The 17631-nt window shown below is 46.1% G+C and overlaps 1 protein-coding gene across 2 annotated transcripts in view; it reads right to left on the bottom strand.

Moving 5' to 3' along the window:
* Positions 1 to 17631, bottom strand: part of SMARCC2 (SWI/SNF related BAF chromatin remodeling complex subunit C2) — a 2756167-nt gene that overhangs the window by 1470203 nt on the left and 1268333 nt on the right. For both annotated transcript variants that reach the window (XM_069653753.1, XM_069653754.1), the window contains exon 12: positions 5311 to 5370. In XM_069653753.1, the coding sequence (XP_069509854.1) occupies positions 5311 to 5370 (60 nt within the window). The remainder of the gene's footprint in view (positions 1 to 5310; positions 5371 to 17631) is intronic.

Here is a 17631-nt window from a genome sequence, read left to right as displayed (position 1 = left end):
TCTCCACTTTCATTTGTCTCCTATCCCATCTTCTTTAACTGCTACTCTAGCTCTCCCTCTCACTAAATCTGGAAAAAAGAAGTTCAAGAGGGACATCCTGGTCTCCAACCCAGGCCTCCCTATCGCCGATACCCACACACCAGTGGTTCCTCCAAACAGAATCTCACCAACATCCGCTTTGTCATCCCCTCTCCAGACCTATAGACCCTTCATATAGTCTCTGTTCTCGCTCCTTTCTCCTCCTCTCCCATTAACAGTGGCACTAGGTGGGAGGTCCTCTTGGTCCCCTTCCACTCCTCCAAGACCATCATTAATGCCCATCTGAACAGCCCAATCTCCTCCTTTTTGATAGGCATTTCCTGCATCTTATCAACTTTGTCCCTTCTCCTGCTACTCCTTCCCCCATCTCTCTGGCACCCTTATCATCCTCCTCTGCCCACCCTCAGGCCCCTCTACCACCTCTGCAGGGTGTACCTCAAGCCAGTACCCCTCCACGGAAGTCTTTCAAATGTGGCAACCTGCTCCACATCACTACTCTGAACACTCCTCTAACATCTGTCACCTCCTCGAAGAACTCAACCTAGGTGTCTTTGCTCTCACGGGACAATGTTTATGGCCAGTTCTGTTACGAGTTTGGAGACTCTCCTCCCTGTGGGCTACAAGATCCTCTCCAAACCCAGAACCAACCGTCCTGGAGGTGAATTTGCCCTGATCTTTCCGGAGTGGGTCCTAGCCTCTGTCACCCCAACGGAGGCCTACTCCTCCTTTGAATGCCTGGTCTGCAGGCTCTCCATCTCTTCTGGCCACTCTCTAACTGTGGCCACTATCTACAAGACACCTGTCCAGGTCACTCTCTTCCTCTGAATGGGGCGACCTCTCCTCTCCTCATCTCTCCTTGCCTCTACTTCTCAATTAATCCTCCTCTGAGATCTCAACATCCACCTGGATGCTTCTAATCCCTCCTCTGGGCTTTTCCGCAACCTCTGCGACACTCTCTTTCCATTCTGCCCTCTGGCCTGACACACTCTACCTTACATTCTTTGGATGTTCTCATTACCTCAGACATCCCCCACTCTAACCCCCTCACCACTCCTCTCTCTTGGACTGACCACCTTCCACTCTCCTCTCATCTGAAACTCTCTATCCCTCAGGCAAAGCACCCCCATGCACTGCCACCTACCTTGAGCCCATGAAGAGTGTTTCAGTGGATGCCTTTGCCTCTAGTTTTCCTGCTCCTCCTAATCCTGCGGCTGACTCACACCCTGGCACAGCCCTTTCTAATCTGCATCTTTCTATTTCCAACACCCTGGACATCCTTGCCCCTGTCATGAGAATCCGGCTGAAGCATACCTCCAAGTAGAACTCTTGGTATGATTCCGACATCGCCGTCCTGAAATGCAAGTGCAGGATGGCTGAGAGGAAGTGGAGGGCTTTGACAACATCATCTGACAAACTGGCCTGCCTCCTGCTCCAAAGGCAATACAGACTCTCTGTCCTGTCCAAGAAGAGAGCACACATTCAATTCTGCGTCTCTGTGGCCTCTAACAAAACGGCCAAACTCTTTAAACTCTGCCAGGAACTGGCCAATCCTGTTGGAGTCTCTACCTCTCTTGTTCCCTCACAGGCCCTCTATATGGCTCTGGCCTCTCACTTCTCCACAAAATCTCAGGACATCATGTCCTCTAGCTCCTCTTCCTCTCCCTCTCCTCTTTCTCTCTGACAACACCTGACGAGGTTTCTAGATAAGTCCAATCTATAAAGTGTCATCCAACCAGGTGTTCTCCTGCTCCTCCAGAACCATCAAGGACCATATTGACACCCTCGCTCCAGCCTTGGCCGATTTCTGTAATCACTCTTTCGCCACTGGAACTTTCCCCTCTCCGCTTAAGCATTCCCTTGTGCACCCCATCCTCCAGAAGCCGTCTGCCAATCCTACCTGCCCGGCAAACTATCACCTAATCTCCATCACCCTTTTCCTAGGCAAACTCCTGGAAAAGCTGGCCATCTCCCAGCTTACTCTCCACACTGAATCTGTTGGTTGTCTCCATGACCATCAGTCTGGCTTCAGAGCTGCCAGATGCACAGAAACTCCTCTCTTGAGCACCCATGAAGATCTGCTTTCTAACCTTGATTCCAGCATTTCTTCTGTCCTCATCCTCCTTGATTTTTTCTCTGCTTTTGACACGATCAACCACGCCATCATGATCAAATCGACTCTGTGAGAACCTAGGCATCATGGATCAGGCTCTGGAGTGGCTGACCTCCCTCCTCTTGGACTGCCCATCCCAGGTCCAACTTGGTCCCTTTCTCTCCATCACCTCGTTCTCTACCTGTGGTGCTCCCCAGGGATCTATCCTTGCAACCGGGTTTTTCAACCTCTACTTGGCCCCTTTGGCCCACCTGATCTCTACCTTCTCCAACCTTCAGTGTTATGGCAATGACACTCAGCTTTCCTTCAGGCTCCCCTCAGCCTCCTCTCCTCTCTCGCTCATCCGTGACTGTCTATCCGCGATTCATGTTTGGTGCACCTGCAATGATCTCTGCCTTAATGCCAGTAAAACGGAGATCCTGCTCGTTGGGACCCCTGCTCCTGCTTTCTCTCTTGCACACTGGCGGGCCGCTTTGGGCCCTTTTCCTTCACCTTCCTGCAAGGCAAAAAACCTTGGTGTCATCTTCGACTCCACTTTCTCTTTCTCTCCTCACATCTCGTACGTCGCCAAAAATCCAACTACCAGCTGCACCTCTCCAAATGGACTCATCCCTTTTTTAACTTTCCCCCAGAAGTTCACTCTCTCCGGAGCCTGGGTCTTCTCTAGGCTGGAATACTGCAACAGCCTCTTTCTCAATCTGCCTTCCTCTACTATCTGGCCTCTGCAACCAATCCAGAACAGCCCTCTGCAACTAATCCGAATAGGACGGAGACTTATCATTGGCCTCAAGCCCAGGGACCGTATCTCTCCAGCCCTGAAATCTCTTCACTGGCTCCCAGTGGCTGCAAGGATCAAGTTCAAGGCCCTTTGCATTGTTCACAAGGCGTTCTGGGGCCTGCTTGCAGCTGACTAAGCATAGCTGTAGTGTCACTAAATGCTCCACTAGGATCCAGGGACGGGGATTGAGAGGCGCCCCCAGATGATTCCTTCACGATCGCCTGAGGCTTAGCCTGGGTGGACGTCTCAAAGTGCAGTTTCGATTGTTGTTTACTAGACCTCTGTGATTTAGACAGGACACAAACTGTCTGCCTTTTATTCTGCTCCTCTCTACAGTGTCACATTAAGTATACTGTCAAATTGCACTACAAAAGGCAGAGCAGCACCTCCCGAAGTCCCCACTGAGGCACTGCCGTCCACCCAAGTCAGCGCTCTCCCACAACTGCCGCGCCCTCCAGGGTAGCCAAAGCCCCCGGCAGTTAGTATCAATTACTGCAAACCCCAGCCCTCGCAGGGGATTTGTCAAGGGCGTCTATCACTCTACCACAATATACTAAAATAAAAAAGTGAAAGGGGGGTGGTCCAGGCGCACACAGCTTGCCTCCACAAGCATCCCAGTGTCTTGCCAAACCTCCACACAATGTGTCATCCACCTGGAGTGGCGCTGCAAGCAGTGTTCCCAGTCAGAGCGGCCTCATACTGGAAGGCACTCCACAGTCTGGTATCAACCAGAGATCACCACCTATCCCCCACCAGGAGTATGTTCTTGCCCACTCAGGGATGCGCCCTATGAATACTCAACTCACCTTGCATTCCCTTTATGGCAAACCAGCAAGCCCCCCTGAGGAGGCCACACCAAGGGCTCAGCTGCTTAGGCAGTCCAAGAAGTCAGGTGCGCCAGCCCAGAGTCACTGCCCCCAGACTCCAATCCTGCTAATTGTCTGTCCCAGCAGAATGGACCACCCAACACTCCACACCTCACTTCCTTCTAAGGATATGGGCGCTGCCTGCCCCTAGTGCCCACTTCTCGAAAATGCCAGGATCTACTGCACAGTCCTACTTTCGTGGGGCACTGAAACAAGATGCACTATCACAGTCCCCAACAACAGATCCTCCCCAGTGCAGGCATTTTATCGGGCCGTTACGACTTCAATACAGGCAGCAATCTGACTGGAACTAAAACCCACCACATGAATCTTGAAGTGTTGCACTGCAATGGTTGTCGAATCCTAGGCGTCACCACTGCACAGCAGTGTCAGCACCCCCAAGCCCCCACCGTCTCACAAGCAGACCCAGTGAGACTCTCCACCTCTCTGTGCCTCGATCCCTCCCCCCCATAGCATGCTTGAGCAAGTTGCTGCAGGCACAGCTGCCGGAAAAACCATTAAACTTTCTGGTGGTTCCTCCCTGCCGAAATCAATATCCTCTGGGGCGCCGATGCGCACCTCGATGAGGGTCCACATCCACTCTGGCTGCCAACACAGCATCAGGAGTCCCCACATATCTCCACGCGTTGCCCAACGGCTGCTTCGTTGCAGCAAACCTACAGCAGCCTCCTACGTGATGCACCCGCCGGACGCAGTCACTGCTGTCTCCACAGCTGGCGGTACCGTTCACCAGCAGCGCGGTCCTCCAATCCATAGAGCAGTGCTCACGCATACAGTTATATGGGCGGTGAAGGTGTCCCCACTTGGCCGGCTCGCTGCAACCTCCAGCTCCAGCCTCGCGCAGATTGACGCAACCAGGGCCCTCACCACGCCACTAGCTGCACCACGTCTATCTCGGCCGATACCCCACATAGACATGCCAAACTTCTCCAAGTATAGCCCAGTAGTTATACAAAGCTGACGAGCCAAGGATTAGGACTGCGGCAAGTAGGATACAGCAGGATACTGTCTGGATGTACTGGGGTGCTTAGGAGATTTAAAGGTCTGCGGCCACCTTAGCTGGGCTCACTAGCACCTCTCACAAACCTTATTTGTTTAATAACTTTGTCAACTTGTCATTAACTTTAAGAACATTTGTTACTTTTTCCCAGCTAATTACAGGTTTTTACATATTCCGTTAATACCTCCTAATAACCTTTTAATTTATACTGCTCTTCGATAGCATAGAATGGTATAATAACAAACAGTTTATCGGGAGTCAGCGGGCCTGCTGTGTTACAGCTGGCTTAGCATTCAGGGAAAATCTGTCAAGCACAAGAGGTACTACCGGCTGGTGAAAAGAAGCTGGCTTTTATGAAGCCATAGGAAATTCAGGTGGACAGTTTTTGCATACGGTAAGTATTTAAGGTTTATGATGCAATTAACAAGGGAAGCATGCAGCTACAAACATGAGGTTATGCTGATGGGAGAAAAAACAGAGGAAAGCTACTACTCACCAAGGTCAGTCATTGTGCCCCCTTTTACTGGTGTTGTCTCCAAATCTTTCTTTGTATTCACTGTACACAGGAGGAAAGTTGCATCACTGGAGGAAACGCACTTCAGACCAATCATACCAGCAGCAGCCAATTTTAAAAAATATATATATTTTCATTTGTATTCATTGTATGTTCTGCTTTACTGAAACCTTAATCAATCGTTACAATCATAAAACATACAGAAACATGCATTGGCCTTTCCATGAAATCACTTCATTTAAAAGATAAAGACCCTAAAACACACTTCTTAAATACATCAGTACAAGACAGGACCATGATCAGGTTCTTTCCAAAAATGCAATAACCTAAAACATAACCCAATACATATAACCTCTCATTATTTTAAACAGAAATCAAAATCATATGTGCAGGCAACATCATGAAGCAAGACACAGACAACAGATTCAAAGTCACAAATAAAATGGTTTATTAACTCAAACGTCAGGATGGTTGAAGGCCTAACTTGCCCTATGCTTAGGTGGGATTTCCCTACCTAAATGAAACCAAGGAAAGTCTGAGACAGAAAGTTCAACTTAAAGGTCTGTCTGTTTCCAAAACCTATCCTTGCCCTTACAACTAAAGCTAAAAGCAATATGAAGGGATATCAACAATAAAAGAAATAGTGATCAAAGTTCTGAGCGGTTTCCAGCTCCTAGCTTCTTTTTCAACTCCCATTCCACAAGTTCAAGAAAGTTCCACAAATCCTCGTGTTTCCCTTCCCAAAGTTCAAGCCAATACAGTTCCAAAGAAAGGGTCTTAAGCGCTCCGTCCTCGAGACAGCATTTAAGTTGATGAAGTCTTAGGGTTACCTTCCCAAAACTTCAACTTGACAACTTATACTTATTTATTTATTTATTTCTATAGCGCCGAAACTCGCAGGCATCAGGGCGCATTACATAAAGACAAGGACAACATAAAAGTGATGGGACAGCAGAGTAAGATTACTGGTTTTGAGTAGATTACATTAAGTGGTCTTTAGCATTTATGCAGGTCCTTTATTTGAACAACTGTGTCTTCAGTTTCTTCCTAAAGGATAGGTATATTCTAGCCTTAGGCTGTTTGGGAGCTCATTCCACTTGGATGCCTCTTTGGTAGGGAAGGCTCGTCCAAGTCCATTTGCTTTTTTGGAGTGAGATAACAACCACTTCTCATCAACATTAAAAATTAGAAAGTAGAATTGTTATCTTCTCTGGATTTGTAAATAGTATTAGTACCCGGCGAGGGTGCAATCAGAATGAAAGAGCCATTCTGATTGGCCCTCGCTGAGTCGTTACCAGGCCGGGAATCCCTCCATCAAGATTCCACAGCTTTTGTCCCTGGTGGTGGGTGTGGCAGCCCCTCAGCCAATGAGGAGGCTCAAAGCAGGGCCATCCCCGCTCCGAGCCTCCCAAAGGCTGAGAGGCTAACTTCGCCCCCCGCCGGGGACATAGGTAAGGCTTTTTCCCCCCTTATTTATTTATTTATTTACATTTATATAGCGCACAAACAGCCCAGGGGCATTGAGGCGCTGTTACTTGCAATGACTTAGTTACATGGTGCAGGTAAGATAGCGGTTGTTGAAACATTGTAAATGTTGCAGGATGACATACTGTTGTTACAGATATTGCTTTTGATCATATGATACAATATACATGGGGTAATCGTGCTAGTATGTCTAACCTTATGTGAACAGGGTAGTCTTCAGCGTTTTGCGGAAGGTGGTGAGGGAGGCCTCTCCACGGATAGTGTGTGGTAGGGCATTCGAGTGCGAGGGCGCAAGGTAAGGGAAGCTGGATCCGCCCGCTTTTACTTTTTTTACTAGAGGCACTGAGAGCATGTTGGTGTAGGGTGATCTGGTTGGCCTGGTGGAGGAGACAAGGTGAATCCTTTGTGAGAGGTATGCAGGCGCAGTAAGGTGGATGCACTTGTGGGTCAATGTCAGGGCTTTGAATAAGATCCTTTCTTTTATTGGGAGCCAGTGGGCTAGTTTTCTGGCCTCAGAGATGTGTTCTCTTTTTGCAATACCTTGGGCTGCCCGGAGCGCGTTGTTCTGTATTACTTGTAGTCTCTCTAGGTTTTTTTTAGAGGTTCCTAGAAAGAGTACGTTACAGTAGTCTAGCCTAGAGCCGGTGATGGCTCTGGCTATGTTAGTGCAGTTCTCTTTGGAGAGAAAGGGTCTGACAGCATTGATAAGTTTGGCATGATATGCCGCTGCAGAGGCAATTGCATTGATTTGTCTGTCCATGGATAGGCTAGAATCCAGATAAACTCCCAGGATTTTGACAGAGTCGGAGACTGGAATTTTAATGGAATCAATGGTGAAGTGACTGAATTGGGCATCTAGATTCTTTAGGGTGTCGGGAGAGCCTACCAGGAGGAGTTCCGTCTTGTCAGAGTTGAGGCATAGACCGTTGTCTGCCATCCAGGCTTGGATGGTATTGTAAAGGTTGTTGAGGGCCAGGGAGTCAGTGTTGTAGTTACCTGTGAGAGTGATGAGGATTTGTGTGTCGTCGGCGTAGTTGGTGTATGAGATGCCCATGGCGTCGAGGATGAGGAAGAGGGGGCGTGTAAAAATGTTGTATAGCGTGGGGGAGAGGCAGGAGCCTTGGGGCACCCCACAGAGTATAATGGTTGGTGATGCGGCGGCTGAGTCAGAGAATACTTGCATGGTTCTGTCTTTTAAGAAGTAGGTGATCCACGCTGTGGCTACAGGGGAGAATTTGGCCGTGGTGGAGAGGTGGTGGCATAGGACGCCATGATCCACAAGGTCGAAGGCCGCTGAGAGGTCTAGGAGTAGGAGGAGTGCAGGTTTGCCCAAGTCTCTCGCATCGTCCATCTGGTTTTTCAAGTCAAGTAGGGCTGTTTCTGTTCCGTGTCTGGGACGGAAGCCAGATTGGCAGAGACCAAGGAGTTTGTTCTCTTCAATGAAGTGTTGAACCTGCAGGTAGGCTGCATTGTCCAGTATTTTGAGGAGGAAAGGGACAGTGGTGATGGGTCTGTAGTTATTGGGGGAGGTGGGATCGAGCGTTGGCTTCTTTAGAAGAGGGCGGACCCAGGCTTACTTGAGGGAGGCAGGGACTATCCCTGAGGTAAAGGAGGCATTTACAAAGGCTGTTAGGAAGGGAGCTAGCGGTTCTGCGCAGTCTTTGATAATGGAGGCTGGGCAAGCATCACCTTTGCAGTTAGAGGGTTTAATGTTCCTCATTATGTTGATGACATCGTTTTCCTCCTCCCACCTCCCTGCCCTCCCCACTCCACTTAACTTCTATTCCTTGGTCCCCGGCGGGGGACGATGAAAGCCTCCAGCCGTGTGAAGATTCGGAGCGGGGCCATCCCTTTCCCCTCCCTTCCGCCCTCCCAACCCCACTTACCTTCTTTTTTTTTGGTAGCGGACGCGCTGGAAACGCTTCTGTTTCCAGCGCGTCTGCTGCCGATGGCCGCTATGGAAAGGGAAAACAGACTCTGCTTTCCCTTTCCATGGCGCCATTTTCTTTGACGTCTTTTTTTTTTCTCCCGAAACGCCACAGCGTTTCGGGACAAAAATAAAGCTTTTAGTGCCCCGGTCACACAGTTTTTGCGGGCCGGGGTACTAATAGCTATATGCCCCTCGCGGCGGGGGCATTACCGACTCTGGAATACCCCGGGGCCTTCGTTAAGACCCACGCTTCGCTCGGGGCCTATAGCTATGGGCTGCGGGGCATTACCTGAGTCGGTAATGCCCCCGCCGCTCGGGGCATATTGCTTAAGTATGACCACAGGTGAATTTATGTCTTTAATTGTGACTTTACACAACCACTTCTCCTAAACATTAAAAAGTAGAAAGTAGAATTGTTATCTTCTCCGGATTTGTAAATAGTTGTATGACCACAATTGAATTTATGTTTTTAATTGTGACTTTACCTTTTTGTTTCGTGTTTGTCCTGGGTACATGAACCCAGACTACATTACATTTCAGTTTTCTTTAACAATGAGATGCATGTCTTTTTGATATGTATACCTAGGGAGGTTATTGGTGAAGTGTAGTTTTATTGCACTACTAACTTAAACATATGAATTCTTCAGTAGGACTTTTGTCTGGGGTAACAGGTCGGGTGGTTGTCAAATCGTAAATACACATTTTAATCTATGAATATATTAGACTTATCTTAATATCCAGATTTCATCAATTTGCCATCTCTTCTCTATCATTACCAGTTTAATCAGATTCCAAACTCAGAAAACTACCCCATACTATCAAATAGCCTCTCCTTCTGCAGGGACATTACAACTCTTTCAATATTACATATTGGATACATTTCCTCCATCCATGATTCTGTACTGGGGAGTACTGTCGATTTCCAATTACGTAGAATTATCCTTTTCGCAGGCAAAGAATCATTATAAATCCATGTTACTTGGTGACACAATAGGTCCTCTAGATCAGTATCTTCACCCAGAATCAAAGTTTCAAAGTTAAACTCCCTCTCATCACTCAGAACTTTATTCAGCACATTGGTAATTCCTTTCCAAAATGCTCTCACTCTGTAGTAGTCCCAAAGCATATGTTCAAGAGAGCCTTGTGAAAGACCACATTCCCAGCATGCATTTGTTGAAATCAAACCTTGTTTGTGCATACGCTACAGTGTCCAAAATACTCTATTCAGTAATTTCCCTTGTGACGCTCTTTCACCAATATTCAAGGACATTCTTGGAATGTTTTTACACAGATCCTCCCAATGCTGCTGTGTCATTTCCTCTTGTAGGCAATACGACAAGGAGTTCAAGAGCTTGTCATTCCCTCCTGAATTTCTGCTCAGGAGATGATATATCTTTGATGCCATATGGTCTGGCCTCCTATGTTCTTAATAGTAACCATTAAATCTGACACTCAAGTGCTGACAAATTCACTGCACCTCTTATTTTCCGAAATTACCCATAAGTGCATTCATCTAGATTAAATTGTCTTCTCAGATCTAAAAAATATAGCCATTATCCTCCTTCAAATAGGTCATACATATTCCTTACCCCTGCCAGAAACCAACCAGACCAAAAAATAGTTTCATTCTCAATTGTAACTTTGGGATAAAACCATATTGAGGAAGAACTCATTAGGCCCGGGACCATATGCAAGGTTGTGGCTAGGACTGTCCAGGTCGATCTCAGAAACTCAGTAAATGCAGACCTCTCACCCCATTCTTTGTTTGTGGTTGATAGGACTGCCGAAGAATTTAGCGGGCCCATCATGCTTGCTTCAGCAATGGCCCAATCAACCAAATTCTCAGATATGAATGGTACGAAGTGTCTGGTTGTGAGAGCTATATATCTTTCAAAATTCAGGATACTTAATCCTCCTTTTTTGATTTTGGAGTTGTAATTTCCATAACTTTAATATAGGTTTTTTCTTCTCCCATAGAAAATACTGGATCAAACTATCTAGTTTTTCAGTAGCGATTTCTAGGCAGGAAGCGAAGTCATGCTCATGACAGAAGTTATTTTTGGAGCTGTTGTCATCTTGATGGCATTTACTTTCCTTCCTAATGATAGTTTAAGAGATTCCCATCGCTCAAATTATGCTGATATCTTATCCATTGTTAATTTCAAATTTACATCCATCATTTCACGTATGTCTCTTGTAAACCATATTCCCAGGTACTTCATCCTTTGAGGGCACTACTTGAAATGCAGGTTTTTTAACATCAAACCATTACTCAAGTTTGTGCACATTAAAGCCTTAGATTTAGACCAGTTGATTTTATCATTTGAAATGGAGCTGAAAGCTTCAAATCAGACCCATCAATAAGGCGATAGACGATGTTAAATCCTGTATAACGAGAAGAAGATCATCTACGTGAAGCCATAGTTTCTGTGTAGTTCCATAAAGATTATTACCAGCAATTTTATTATCAGATCTGATTGCCACTGCTAATGGTTCTATTGAGAGTACAAAAAGTAAGGGGCGACAGTGGACAACCCTGGTGAGTCCTGCGATGCAGTTCGAACTTAGATGAAATTTTGCCATTAGTAGTCACTTCCGCCGTAGGGTTTTTATAAAGCAATTTTACCCAGCTCAATTCAGGACCAAAATTCATTCTCTTGAATAGAAACTCCCATCGAACACGATCAAAGGCCATCTCTGTGTCTGGTGATAATGCAACTGACTCCACTTTCAACTTGTTTGTTTCCATCAATGTTAACAAAAGTTTCTGCATATTTGTTGCCAAAAATTTCCCTTTTATAAATCCTGCTTGATTTGGATGAACCGGCTTCGGCAACACCTTCTCCAATCTGCCTGCCAGTACCTTAGATGGTATTTTACAATCAGAATTGATTAGACTGATCGGTCTATAATTGCCAGAACCTAGGGGAGGCCTCCCAGGTTTCAGGAGTAATGATATTGTGGCATGCCTAAGTGTGGGTGGTAACTTACCCTTGTCGGTTGAATGAGTGAAAGTATCCCTGATAAAATTTAGAACCTCTTCCGGCTCTGTAAAATTCTGCAGGCAAACCATCTGGTCCTGGACATTTTCCTATATTTAAGTCACATACTGCTTTTCTAATCTCATCCAATGTTATTTCACTTTTCAAAATAATGTAAGACATTCTAAGGATTGACTTATCAAGAAATTGTCTATCTGAGCTGGACTCGCTGTATAAGGAAAGAAAAGGACAAATAATTGGTAGTTTGAGTGCATCTGAAAAAGAGTTGGAAACATACGCGATGGGTTCATCTGATGAGGGGAAAAAAATTGAAGCTCTTGCCATGGAGCTCTTGCATCGAGTAACCTCTGCACTGTAGTTGTTGTGCCTCAATGTAAGGTTGGCGTCGGTACAAATATCCTGCACCGTGCCCCATTACCTCAGTTACTTGTTTTTCCTATGATTGGCTGCGTTGTGGATCACAAATTATATGAGGTGCGTGAGGGGTCAGAAATGAGAGACAAACACAAGGTTGTTGTATTCTCAAGTGTAAACATTTCTATTAAATAAAAAAACGGTTGGAAAAACCCCTCTCTAGCCCTATTGTAAATAAGAGTGTCCCTACCAAGAAACTAAAACCAAGGATCTGTCTGTGTCAGGATGTCAGTAACTGAAAAAGCGTCCTTGTGTCCATGACAACCTATCCTGCCCTCTCACTTTTAAACAAACACCAACAGATGCAAGGAAATGTCTAACATGATGTTAGAAAAAGTGTTCAAAACCAAAGTGTAAGAATGTCTCAAACAAAAATGTTCCCAAAGGTAAAAACCATTGGATCCAGAGGATGGTCCCCTTCTCCTGGATTCTTAAGCAGGATGATAAAATCTCTATTTAGCTAACAGTTCCTTGGTGTCTTCAATGGACTCACAAAGTTCTCGTTTAACCAAAAAGTTCTGTTTAAGCAAAAGGTTCTCCAACAGTCTTTCCATAACGTTCTTGTATCTCTGGAGATTACCTGATATACTCCCATGCCAGGAATCTTAATCCAACTACACCTGCCAGGGATCTTTGCCCAATATCAACTGCCTGGTATACTCGCCTGCCAGAACTTCACAATATTTAGATTCAACTTTAGCCTGTCTGTGGTATTCACCTGCCAGTGCTCTTATGCATTTCACAGTTCTCAAGTGTACCACAATAGCATATACCATATGACGCTTTGTATACCTAACTGTGTTAATATTCTGCTCAAATGTACTTGCTCAAACATCTTGCCCACATTGGCATCTCACGCTCCTGTATTTCATTGGGGTTTGTTATGATTTGTCTTGTCTGCATACAAGCATTCTTCTTGTGGCACCTTGCCTTAGTTCTTTGCCTTGGCTGCATTTAAACAAACTCTGCCTCTGTATATTTTGACTTGACTGCTTTCAAACAAACTTTGCCGTGGTATGTTTTCTGCATCAAACATTCATATTGAGTGTTGAATATGTATATTGCTTTGACTGCATTCAAACAAAACTTGCCTTTGTATATTTTCTGCATTAGCAATCTTGTACCTCTCGATCACTTGCTGGCACAGTTGTCGCAACGCCCTGGGGCACCCAGCTGCTTTAGGCAGACTCACCAGTTTTCGCCAGCGTTCTCGACGTTGCTCGCAACCTTAGGTATGGCTTCTTCCTCTGTCTTCCAGGTTTGAGTGTGCAAACGCTTGCCCTTAACCAGTTCAGGTCCACTGGGTCACACGCAAGCTCTCCTCCTCGACCGAGGGTGATGTCTGCTGCCTCGCTGAGCAACCGAATCCCCAGGAGCTTCTGCACTACTACTGGTGTTTCCACGATCCTTCATGCTCACGTGCAGCGGTCTTCTTCCTTTTGTAAGGAAGGCATGGTTATCAGAAGCACGACAGACACAAGGAGTATAATCCAAGGGTGTTTATTAAACAGTACAAGGGTGAGTAAAATACCTAATCTAAGCCTAAATCTAAGTTGGGCGCAAGTTACAAACATCAAAATAAAGAAAACGCTGTCCTAGTGGTGTCGTGTCAAAACAAAATGGCCTATACTAAAAAACCTATTACCAAATCCTTACTCTGTATAACAAAAGGGTGTGGGACAATGCTATGTATAACAAAAGAGTGTCTTGCAAACTGAAATGTCAAAAAGGGTTTCGGTAGTTCAGAACTGCTGAACTAGTGTACTCCCTTCCACATGTTACATCATAGACAATGTGGAACAGTGGCATGATTGTGAGCACCCCTTGAATCTATAGACATCAGGAAGCAGTTTCTTCAGAAAAGGCAGGATCCCTCAAATCAATGTCTTTTTCTTAAGCTCTCACCATGCGAGATTCCCCTCTCCCCCAGCTTCCTCGTGATACCCCCTTTGGGGAGTTCACATTCGTCTTTACACTATTGTTCAGTCACTTTAGCAAAATGCAGGATTCACTTTCCCTTGCTTTCACTTGGCATCCCTCCGTCGGGTTCCTTATAGCCTTCAAATCACAGTTTATTGAACTTAGTTAGTTCTACGAGTTTATCACACGCAGGAACTCTTAATGTCTTTTTAAACAAATATTTGGGTTGGCCTCCCTCAGTTGGGTTCACATTTGCCTATCCTCTTTATCACAATGCAGGATTCGCTCCCAGTAGCTCTATCTTGGCAACCCTCTGTCGGTTTCACACTTGCCTTTGCAACTTTATCATAATGCGTTACTTTACAATTGTTCACTTTGTTTCCCACTTGTCAAACACTTTCGATTGTACAAGGATTTTGCTTGTACCTTCGTATGACCACTTTGACATTCTTTACTTTGGTTGGCCTCTCCTAAGGCCTTCTTGTATTTCCAGTCTTTCCAATTATCTTAATTTCAATCTAACAGTTTCACTCTGGGTGCGGAGCCTTTCGAGAAGGTAAAATTATATTACCGGACTACTCCGTCGTCCTTAGCATATGTTAGTCTTAAACACATTCACATGTTGCAGGCTTCCCTCAAGGTTCTCCATGACACGCGCAGCTTCTGCATTCATGGTTCTGGTTACAATGTACTTTTGCTCATAGTTTCACGAAACCCTGAGCACCTCATCAAATGCTTTGTTATCTTTCACTCGATAACACCAACCGGTATCAAAGTTCACTCTCCGGTAGCGCTCAATACCATTCGTTCAGCGTTACCTTGAAGCAAAGGCTATCAGCACAGCAGGGCTCGCCTCCTCCCAACTTTGTTGTTCACCTGAAAAAGGGCCGCCTTCACCTTGCGCATTAGCGAGGAGGTTTCCTTTGAAAAGGCTGAGTGCCCTTAACTCTGCAGCCGGCCGGACCACGGCCCTTATCTCGTCTCTTGGTTCATTCTGCTATGCTTCCAGGGTTGCTGCAATTTAATGGAATCTGTACTCCTGCCGCTTTGCTGGTTCTGCTCGCCTTTCCTCCTAGGTGCTCTCATGCTCCACCTTTTATCCCAGTGGGGAAAAGGAACCGGATTCAGGTGCGAATCATCAGGATTAAGTGCCTGACTCTGCCTGACCCTGATATTGGAACATGTCAAACAGACTGGTTGTGTGTGTGAGAGTCTGTCTTTCTCTGATGCGTTTTGTCCGTGCAGCAGAGTGTGTGAAGGAAAGGGGTGGGGGTATTAGGTTTGCTAGATAGTATATAGAATGAGACTATTCTACAGGGAAATGGGTGTAGGGATACTGTGTCCCTCCTCTGGGTGCCCCACTCCCACAGGACCTCCCATCCAGGTGATCCTCCCGCCCTGGTCCGACCCCGGTATCTGGATCCAATAGCGATGGCCGTGCCCCGGCCACCTTGATGACAGATACCACTGTCGGTGAGACACCCTTTGGTTTCTCACACTTTAACAGCCTCCTCTGGTCTGCCGCCTCTGTCGGTACTGCTTTGTGTTTAGGAGCCCTGGCGTGAATGCAAACGCCTGCTTCTGCACCTCTCGCTGCTTCACTCTTCACCATAGTGCAGTGGCCATTTTAAATGTCCCACTCATTGCAGGTTTGGAAAAACAACTGGTCTGTATGTTGCACTTTGAGCTCCTGTCACTCTGCAAAAACTCCCTTGTCCTCTTCCTCGTCTGAGTACCACAGTGGTTATGGGAATTGAAGTCCATAACTTCCTTTGGGCTTTTAACTCCTGGATGTTTTTTTTCCATGGTTTTCACAAAAAGGTACATGAAGAACAAAAGACGTGTGAGTCTTGAGTGTTTGGGTGAAAGGTGGAGCCCTGACTGGAATAACAATAGGCCATTAAGAACTTGGGTATCAGGGGGTCTTCCTCATGGGGAAGGGGAGAACACTGACTCCTCCAATGAAGTCATGATGTCTCCCCAGTAGTTGTTTCCTCCCATGTGATCCTCACTCTTGAAACCGGCCCCAGGATCAGGCAGCGTCTGTCATCCCTTGGCCACATGGGAGGAGGTCTCCGCCAGGGAATCCATGATGACTCCACTGGATTAATCACATACCTTTCAATATCGCTGGTTCTCGCAGCAGCTACTGGAAAATGGGAAAGGAAGTCCACATTACCCTGTTCCTTTCCTTTCCTGTGCTCCAAAGAAAAACAATAGTGCTGAAAGTCTAAGAACCAGCACATGACTCTTGCCCAAAATGGATCTCCTTTCCATCCTCCTCGGCTAAAACCTGAAGAAAAGATTCAGCTAGCAAGGTATTGCTCCTTTGGGCAAAGGCTAAATCAGGGATAACATCAGGTTCCTCCTCTGCCATAGGAGGTGGGGCTACCTCAGATGTAACTTGAGGCTCTATATCTGCCTCCCCAAAACCTCCCCAAAACCCTTAGTTCCTCATTTGGTTTCACTAAGGGTCTTAACTTATTGGGGTTTAGGAAAATCCCACTGGCTATTCTCTCCCTTGCCTTAATTGGATAGACCTCTTTACCGTTATTTTGCATCATTACTTTTACAACTCCTATGTAGTCAGGTTCTATAACACCTGCTAATACATCTAGGCCATATCGCCAGGTTAGACCTGACATAGAGGCAAGTCTAATGTAGGTTCCAGGACGGGGGAATGAGGACTAAGACTGTGGGTATTAAAACTTGGTGCTCAGGTTAAATGAACTCTCCCCTACTACTGCACAAGTCAAATCCAATAGATTGTTCAGTGGCAATGGTTGGATCAGAAACTTGGTTACTGAGTTTCTCAAATTTAAGGGTTTAGAAATGAGAAACGGACACAAGGTTGTTGTATTCTCAAGTGTAGACATTTTTAATAAATAAAAAGGGGTTGGAAAAACGCCTCGCTCGAACCTATTTTAAAGAGGAACTTCCCTATCTAGAAACTAAAACTAAGGATCTGTCTGTATCAGAATGTGAGTAACTGAAAAACCATGCTTGTGTCTAAACCAACCCATCCTGACCTTCAAACCTATAAACACACAATAAAAGGTGCAAGAAAATATTTTAAAAAATGTTCAAAACCAAAAGTATAAGAATTTCTCCAACAAAAAAGTTCCCAAAAGTAAAGACCCTTGGATCCAGAGGATGGTTCCCTTCCCCATGATTCTTAAACAGGATGACACAGTGGCCCTCATTACGACCCTGGCGGAAAGGGGTTTACGCCAGCGTAAAGCATGGCGTACCTTTCCGCCTTACTACGAGTTCCCGTAGCGCCATGGTGCTTTTTTCGCCTGCTTTTTCCGGGCGGAAAAATCCATGGCGCTACGGGACTTGTTGTTAATTACGCCACCGTAATTTACGGTGGCGTAATTAACGCCTTCCCCACTCCCATTATACCCTATGGGGCAAAAATGGGAATGGGGAAGGGTAAATGGGGATTGGGGACTTACCGCCCCGCCAAGGTCGGAATGGGGCGGTAAGTCCGCCAACCCCCATGGCGGAGTTGGCAGCTTTGCGCCATGGACCATGGTGCAAATTGCACCA

This window comes from Ambystoma mexicanum, chromosome 3q, assembly GCF_040938575.1.
Source record: "Ambystoma mexicanum isolate Mex_15411 chromosome 3q, UKY_AmexF1_1, whole genome shotgun sequence".
In the NCBI taxonomy this organism is placed as follows: domain Eukaryota; kingdom Metazoa; phylum Chordata; class Amphibia; order Caudata; family Ambystomatidae; genus Ambystoma; species Ambystoma mexicanum.
Note: the sequence above shows the minus strand (reverse complement) of the source record. Positions and strands in the feature narration are given on the sequence as shown.